This window comes from Pistacia vera, unplaced genomic scaffold (assembly GCF_008641045.1).
Source record: "Pistacia vera cultivar Batoury unplaced genomic scaffold, PisVer_v2 Contig898, whole genome shotgun sequence".
Classification (NCBI taxonomy): domain Eukaryota; kingdom Viridiplantae; phylum Streptophyta; class Magnoliopsida; order Sapindales; family Anacardiaceae; genus Pistacia; species Pistacia vera.
Window position 1 is genome coordinate 25605 of NW_022196776.1, and position 9125 is coordinate 34729.

Consider the following 9125-nt stretch of genomic DNA (forward strand, 5'->3'; position numbering starts at 1 on the left):
AAAAGATCCTCATTATTTGGGCTCCAAACCCAATTGAACACTCTTTAGCCCACACCCATTTCAGATTTCAGCCCTAAAAACCCATTATGATTTGAGTCAAGTTCTTCACAAATCACTCAAGTTTTGTCACTAGTCATACACAACTACTCACCTATTATACATTATGTTATTAGAATAATGTTATAACCATCTAAGGTAAGTATGAGAAACGATAAAGACTTTTAATTGTATTACTTAAAGATGGGGGTTTTTATTATTATTATTAAACTATGGAGGTTTCAAGGAACGGTCATTGAAAAAACAAAAAAGAATAATGTTATCTTTTTTTTTGGCTTATCAGAAGGTTACATAGGTTTAAGGGTTAGTTGAGCCTCGAATATTTTTGTACTTGACTAATATAGACATTTCAACAACACCGCATATACTTTTAGACTTAGTTGCCTATATTTTGGACTTTAATTTGTTGTGTGATGCCTTTTTTGATAGAATTGAGAGAAAATTGTGTTCCATAAAATTAGTGCGGGAACAGTGTGAATTCCACCCTATCAAAACCAACATTTTCCACCATATATGTCTCTATCTGTCGACTCATTAACATGAATAACATCTTTTCTTACCGACGCTTCTTACCAAAAATGATAATAGATAAATATGATTAAATAGTATAATACTTTTATGCATTATGAAGCAAGAAAATTGGGTTCTATTTCAGAAGTTTTGAAGTGATAAAAGAGTTTGGGTAAAACTCACTCTAAAAACAAGCTTAAGAAAAAAAGAAACTCAACCATATATATACACTATAATAGTTCACCAATTTGATAATGTGGGAATATGAGACACACCATTCCTCACACTCGATGTGCATACCAAAGTCCAAATTCATCACTGTCCTAAACAAACATTACTTTAATACTATGAAGCCTCATCTCATCTCATCAAGGTTATCTTCTATACTCTTTGGGGTAGGGGTGTTCAAAAGCGGTTAACCGGTTTTTGAACCGAACCGATTTTTCAGTTCGAAAAAATTTCTGAACCGAAACCAAACCGGTTTGAAAGGAAAACCAGTTTTTCGGTTAATCACTTTGAAAAAAGCGGTTAACCAGTTTTGAACCGGTTTTCCCTTTTTTTTATAAAACTTTTTTTTTAATTTTTTTTCTAAATTAAATTGTAAATATAAACAATACATGTCCAAATAAAAATTAAACATTCATACATATTCATTGACCATTACTAACAATACGTTAAAAATATTATTATTTTTCTATTTAATATATAATATTTTATTTTATTTAATATATATATATATTTTTTTTTTCTTTTGTAAAACTTGTTCAAAAAACTGGCTTCGGTTAACCACTTTTTATTTTTTCCCAAATCGATAACCGAACCAAAAATCCGGCTTTTTGAATTTTTCGAACCATAACTGAACCGTTTTTTTGGTTAATCGGTTTTTCGGGTCGGTTCGGTTTTTGCATTTTTTTGAACACCCCTACTTAGGGGAGCGTTTGGTTCAAAGAATGATGTATTATTGGAAGGGTGTGTTTGGCACGGAGAATGTTTTATTACTAAAAATATAGGACTAGCAGTGAGATATATTACCTTGAAGATTACAGGAGAATATTATATCAATATGTTTGGTTACATTGGTGGGTATAAATAATTAAAATGTTTGTTTGGAATAATAAAATATTATCGGTAAACGTTTTTATTGAATTGCCCTTCGTTTTTAATATTTAAAAAAATTACTTGTAACCACCTACATTTGAGAATTTAGCTAAAACACCAAAACAACAAAAGTTTAAATTTTAATAAAAAACTCTCAACCACTACAGACGATTATCGGCCTCCAGCCACCTCCGTCAGCCATTGCCGATAGTCACTAAATGGTGCACAACCGGTCGTTTATGGCCAAATTGAAGGTCGAAACCCGCCAGATATGTGGCCAATGGCCATTAACAGCCAGATCTACGACCATCTGGCCATTTTCGTCTAACTAGATAGATGCACGGTCAACCAAATCCAACTGGTCGTGTTCTACTGGCGGCGGCTGGTAGTCCTCTACAATGGCCGGGGTTTTGGGTGGTATTCATATAAATAGTGAGGGGCATTTTTATCCAAAAAAATAATTTTTGAGGTTATAGAGGTTATTTTTTACACTTGGACTAATTGTTATTTGGTAGACATATAAAAGATTTGTGTCCAGAATGTTTTTTAATTAAGGTAAAATTGGTATGAATAGTGGATTACCCATATAATCTTTTAATAACACCGCTAAGACGGTAATCTAATTATCCCCTATATTACCAACAATAAACACTATTGGCTTTGCAATATTACCGAAAACTTTTATTACTTGGTAGCTAAACATGAGAATCTTCATAATAAAAAATAGATTATCGATGTTATCTTCCTACAACCCTAACCAAACGCACCCGAAATGTTATATTAATGGAAAAATAGATTACTGTAACGCCCCACTTGACGTACGTAGTTAAGATTTGTTGTATGACTTAAATGTTTATTGATTCAGCTTCAATTGAGTTTGTATGTTGAGTTGGTCAAGTGTGTGCATTGAAATTTGTTGAGATTTGAGGAATCTTAGTGTTACAGTCTTCGCTGCGGCGATGTCAGCTCTGTGTTGCGATGTTGGTTCTGTATTTTTTCGTCGGGGCGACTGAATTTTCTTCGCCGTGGTGACGGGACAGCAGAAAAGTGTTCTTGAGAGTTCTAAAGAATTCTCCATATGGGTAAAATGACTATTCTATCCCTAATTAGCAAGAAAAATGGGGAGTAAAATGTAGGAAAATTTAGTTGTGAATGTGTTGGAGTTGGGGGTGTGTTTGTAATGAATCAAAGGATATAGATGGAATTTCTAAGAAAAAGCAAGGGCAAAATGGGAAAGGATGGTTATAATATGAGTTAAAAAGGGTTAAGTGTAATAAACCCTTCAGTTTCACCCATTTCCACCGCCATACCCATTCTCTACTTCCATTCAATTCTTCATTCAATCTTCCAAGATTTCTAAGGAATTTTAGGGAGCTTTTGGGTAGTTGTTAGTAGAGATTTCATCTAAAGCATCCTAAGGTAAGGATTCTTGCTTTAGATGAGAATTTGTTTATGATTTGTTGAAGTCTTATGTTGTTATTGTTGTTTAAAGTTGTAGAGACAAGACAAGACAAGACAACAAGGGGAAGGAAAAGTGCTAGAGAAGTTGTTTACCCACAAGGTAAGTAAATCCAACTCAAGTTGAGATTTAAGAACTCTTTTGAGTAGAAATTTATGTATGTTTGTGTATATATTATGTCTATTGAGAAATTGTGATGAGATGGATGGTTATTTCTATTTATTGTTGTATATACTTGAGTTATGAGAAGAGTTGAGATGTTATGATGTTGAGTTGAGTTTGATGGAAGTTGGAAAGAGTTTTGAGCCAAATCCTTTGGGAGTGTCTTTCTTTGACAGGAACTTAGAGAGTATGAGGGAGTCATTTTGGGATGATTAAATAAGGGAGAAGAGTTATAGATCAAATAGAGTTTTGTATGCATATAAGTTGTATGATGAAATGCTTTAGTAAGGTATGAGTAAGAGTAGAGAACCTTAATTATTGCTACATGGTATACTTGCATTTCATGAGTGCATTATTGAGCATGAGTCATCCATATGCATTAATTATGCATTAGAGAAAGAGTAGAAAAAGAGTAGAGAATTTTGAGTGTGAGCTTTATTAAGAAAAAGAGAGAAAAAGAGAATAGAGTAGGTTGTGCGATGGGGAACCCATGAGTAATGGGTAGAGTATTCCCGCATATATGACGCATTGAGAGAGTGGCATGAGTATGAGAGACAGAAGTGGTGTAGCCCGTGAGAGTGCATGCGGATGAGGACTATACCCGAGAGTACCCGAGAGAGAGATTATACACTCACAAGGCCAAGGGTTTCGAATCCATGCATAACCGAGTCCGATCAGCTAGAATGAGTAGAAGTCAAGTAGAGCGGGAGCGAGTCCCGACCGTGCCTCCGGTAAGATGAGGCTGTGACTTACTAAAAAGAGTTAGTATAAAAGAGTTATGAGAAAGAGAAAACAAAGAGAAATATAAGAGAAAGAGTAAATAAGAATTGTACGGAAAGAATTAGAGAGAGTTACAGGGTTAGATGAGTAGAGGATTTACTTACTGAGTATTGTTTTAGTGCTCACCTCGTTGTTTCCTATGTTTTGCAGGGTCTAGGTGAGGACACGGTCGGATAGGCGTCGGCAAGCGAAGGGAAATGGCTACACTGTCCACCATGTTTTTGATCACTTTTGTACATGATACAATTTTTGTGTAAAGAATATATATGTGTGGGTGTGTGTGTGTGTTTAATGAAAGCAAATTTTGGGCCCAACTATTTATGTTATTTTTCATGTGTTTTCATTATGTATCTTTTATGAGTATATGAGTAGAAAGCGGCTATTACAATTACTTTGAAGATTATTGTGAATGTTATATAAAATGTGTTTGGTTATATTAGAATAAATTAGAGGTTATGTTATATTGATATATTTGGTTGGTAGGAATAAATTGGTGGGTATGTTATATACTGAATTGCCTCTTTTTTTAATATTAATATTATTTAAATCATTATTTTAACCCCTTATATTTGAGAATCAAACTAAACACCCCAACAATAAAAGTTTACAAATTAACAAAAATACCCCAATCACCAAGAGGCAAGAGGACTGCTGGCTATCGGCCACCACCACCGACCGACAGTTAGAAGTTGTCGGAACTATGCACAATCAGACAGATGTGGCCGATCATGCACCGATCAGGCCATTTCCTTTCTTATAGATTTGGCCAGAAACGACGAGAATAGATCTAGCAGTTTTTGGCCAGATCTACGGCAATCTGGCTGTTTCTGGCCATTGATCTGGACCAATTTATTCTAACCTAATCAAACACATTTCCCTAAACATTTTCCGTAATCTTAAAAGTAATCTATTTCTCATTAATATAATATTCCTAGTAATACAATATTCCTTTAATCAAACGCACCCTAAAGTAAATATCAGCAGCTCAAATTTATTAAAAGATTTAAATATAAAAAAAGAACAATCAAATGCATATTTAATTTTGGGCTTTAAGTGCATAGTGTGATCAAGTTCAATTTACACAAAACTTTCACCACACGTCTATGGCAAACAGTAATGATATCGATATGGGTCGGATTGAACATGGAAGTTTTTAAAGTGTCAAGAAAGCACAACACAAACAAGCAGATATCTGAAGAGAGACAGATAGAGAATGGTAATGGATTTTGAAAGGAGATTTAGATTATATATAACAAGGAGAGGAAGCCCACCTGCAAGCTTTTCTTCTTCTGCTGGTTTAGTAACATCTCAACACACCACAGTAAAATGGCAGAGAAGAAGAAGAAAAATGACAGACGGGCTTCTCATAGGGACCTCCATAAGCATTACCATAGAGAAGAAGAAGAAGAAGAAGAAGATACTTGTCAATACTACACTGACACTAGAGGACCAATGCTTGTAGAGCTTATCCTATAACCTGCCACACTAAATCATTATTAGAAAACCATCATTTTATAGCATTAATTCTGACATCAAACCCTCTCTGCTCAAATCTGCCTACCAGCCACCCCTACTTCAACTTTCACTCCGGCGGCTGCAAATTTCCGTCCAGGACCATACATTCAGGCGACTAGGACACCGGTAAGTTGGAGTCTCTTTCGTTATTTAAATACGATTTCTAACCTAGACATCCAATAACTCCACCTTCATTCTCTCACACATTCTCCCACCCACGGCACCACACCACCACCCTCAACCCTTGCCTTAAATCTGCCGTGAAGCCCAAGCAACTCCTTATCTTCCTTCATCCACCGTGAAACCCACAACAACCACCACCACCATCCATCGCACAACTACCTCCACCCCGCACTGTAAACCCCACTTAAACCTTGCAAGCCGCGTTGCCCAACCCATTTCCCCACCACAAACAACTCCCCATTAGCAGCCCATCACACATTGTCAACAAAATCCAAAAAGTGAAAAACGAAGAACAGAGGGATATTCATAATTGATGTTAAAAGAGGGGTATATGAGTTTTTTGGTTTGTATTTTCTTTAGTTGGATTTGGAGTGGGTTTTTTTCTTTTGATTATAATCTAGAATTTAAAATAGTGTTGTTGTGGTTATGAGATGGATCTGGAGTTGGTTTTGAATTGTTATGCTGCTGGATTTTGGAAAGAAGTGTTGCTTGGTTTTTTTTTCCCTATTTAATTTAAGATTTTATTTTAATTGGAAGGTGTTTGGTTTGGGATTGAGTTGTGTGCAGTGGGTGGCGCAGACAAAACACTTTAGTCAACAAATTTAAGTCAACTCACTAAACATCTTGATTCCTCAGAAGAGAAGACAAGACAATGCTCTTCAGAACTCAAAGAATTCCGTCACTTTTTACTAAGATTCGGTGCATGAGCAACATCCCTGAAAACTCAGTGTATGGAGGGCCAAAGCCGCAGAATCCAAACCAGCGAGTGACTCTAACCCACCTGAGACAAAAACATAAGAAGGGTGAACCCATTACTGTTGTCACCGCCTACGACTACCCTTCTGCGGTGCACCTCGACACTGCTGGCATTGATGTGTGTTTGGTGGGTGACTCTGCAGCGATGGTGGTTCATGGTCATGATACTACATTGCCAATCACTCTTGATGAAATGCTTGTCCATTGTCGTGCTGTTGCTCGTGGCGCCAAGACACCACTTCTTGTTGGCGACTTGCCTTTCGGAAGTTATGAGTCCAACAGCAATCAGGTACTTAATTGTTAATTCATATATGCATTTAGTCAAACATAGAGATTGCCCTGAAATTTGAAGTATAAAGGTTTTGACTTTCAAAGAGCTTGGTGTTGGGTATATGAGGTGAGGTTTATGTTTGGTGTAGTTGGGTTTATGTTTGGTGATGGAGGGAGTTTTGACTATGAGCAGGCAGTGGACACAGCTGTTAGGATTTTGAAGGAAGGTGGAATGGATGCTATTAAACTAGAGGGAGGGTCACCGTCGCGAATTACGGCTGCAAAAGCAATAGTTGAAGCTGGAATTGCAGTTATGGGGCATGTAGGACTTACTCCTCAAGCTATTAGCGTTCTTGGGGGATTCAGGCCTCAAGGAAAAAATGTTGCGAGTGCTGTTAAGGTTTGTTTGACTCTTGTTCTTTCTATTTTTTGTGAGGGTATAGATGTTTTGGGGATATGTTGAATTTGTTTGGTTTTTTCTGTAGGTTGTCGAGACTGCTTTGGCTTTACAAGAGGTGGGTTGCTTCGCAGTTGTTTTAGAATGTGTGCCTGCAGTTGTAGCTGCTGCAGCTACTTCTGCTCTTCGAATTCCCACCATTGGCATTGGAGCTGGACCTTTTTGCAGTGGCCAGGTTAATTTAGACTCTAATCTTTTGAAACAGTACCTGTTTATGTTTAATTATTCATTTTCACCTAGATAGAAGGATTACCAGACTAGTGTTAGCAAGTAGTTTTATATGTATGACGCTGTTAGAATTTTTACATACAAATTGTGATTCTACTATTGGAACAGTGATAGATACCCATAGACTTGAAATCAAGAGTGAAATATAGCCCATTCTTGAAAGTTCACAGAGTTATAAGTATCATAAATTTATATCACAATTAGGAAAAACTAGTCATCTTTGATGATTATTTAGAGGAATGCCTCGAGTCTATATAGTTAATGAAGCTAATACCACCTACTTAATGAAGAAATTGGATTGTTTACTTTTAAGGTTGGAAGATATGTACTCATTTTAGCCAATTCATAGTCCACCAGTCTCATACGTGTCGACAATTTGTTCCTTGCTAATTTGCTGTTCTTTTGAGAAATTCCATAGATTTCCACTCTGTTTTCCTCTCTTACATGAGACAGAGGAGATGGATAAGAAGGCTATGTAGTGTTTATCATATAGCTACTGGTAAATCTAGTATTTGCATTATTGAATAAAATGATCCTAAGAGCTTATGTTTAGAGGAAGGACTGAATAATCGTGTGAAATTCTAATGTGTACATCCACGTTTAGGGTAAGTTGAACTTGATTAATAGGTCACGGGGCGTCTAAACATAGACCAATATCCCTTGCGTGGAAATTTTACTGATCCTGTGGAAGTTTTTTACAAGGTTCAAATACAAGACCTCCAGATGAGTTAAAGTTTGACTAAGATTAATCCCATCAGTTTGATGATCTTGTTATCTTATCACTCTGCAGGTTCTGGTTTACCATGATTTGTTGGGAATGCTGCAACATCCACATCATGCCAAGGTTTAATCTTAATACTTGTATGTTTTCCTCGATCATCTTCTTGTACAAACAGAATTTACTTAAATTTGATTTAACTTGTGCAGGTTACCCCAAAATTCTGCAAGCAGTATGCACGTGTTGGAGATGTGATTAACAAAGCTCTTTCGGAGTACAAGGAAGAAGTGATGAACGGTTCATTCCCTGGTCCTGCCCATACTCCATATAAAATCACTGATACTGAAGTCAATAAATTCGCTAATGAGTTACAAAAATTGGGTTTGGACAAGTCAGCGGCTGTAGTAGCTGAGAAGATTAATACATCATCTAATTCTAAAGACTGAGTATGGAGCAATCCAACAGCTATCGCTTTTTATTTGCAAAGGATGAATAGTCAAACAATACAATTTTTCCTAACCATTAGTAGTTATCGTTCTTAATAAAATATCCGATTAGCATACAACAAACGTCTGAACATAGACCCTAATCGTTTGAGAGCTTTAGAATTCTATAATGAAGTTGTGGTTCCAGCTTGAAATCAGCAATTTTGAAGCTGTGTCAATGGCTATCGTTGAACTGGTTTAAAGATGGTCTTCGGCAAACCATCTAAATTTTGTCACTAATCATACCTAAAGTTCTAAAAACTGTATGAGTTCCAATGTCAAATTCTGGTTACTAACTCCAGGAGTTTCTGGAAAAAGTTGCAGAACTACATGAATTTGTTTAGTTTGCTTTAGCTTCTAATATCCTGGCACTTCATTATTATTATACTTCAACTTTCAACTAAGCACATTTATTATTTGGTTCATGCTTTTCAAATTTCATCATTC

General features: G+C 36.2%; 1 protein-coding gene across 5 annotated transcripts; it reads left to right on the plus strand.

Moving 5' to 3' along the window:
- Positions 1–5202: 5202 nt before the first annotated feature.
- On the plus strand, positions 5203–8886 carry LOC116119671 (3-methyl-2-oxobutanoate hydroxymethyltransferase 1, mitochondrial-like). Of its 5 annotated transcripts, none has more exons than XM_031405621.1 (6): positions 5203–5707; positions 6302–6809; positions 6984–7190; positions 7276–7422; positions 8266–8319; positions 8403–8881. In XM_031405621.1, the coding sequence occupies exons 2-6, from the start codon at positions 6417–6419 to the stop codon at positions 8637–8639; spliced, it is 1038 nt and encodes a 345-aa protein (XP_031261481.1). In that variant the 5' UTR covers positions 5203–5707; positions 6302–6416; the 3' UTR covers positions 8640–8881. The 5 variants fall into 5 exon arrangements, with proteins under 5 accessions (XP_031261481.1, XP_031261482.1, XP_031261483.1 ...); XM_031405622.1 differs by having other exon boundaries at positions 6322–6809; XM_031405623.1 differs by having other exon boundaries at positions 6406–6809.
- The last annotated feature ends 239 nt before the right edge of the window (positions 8887–9125 follow it).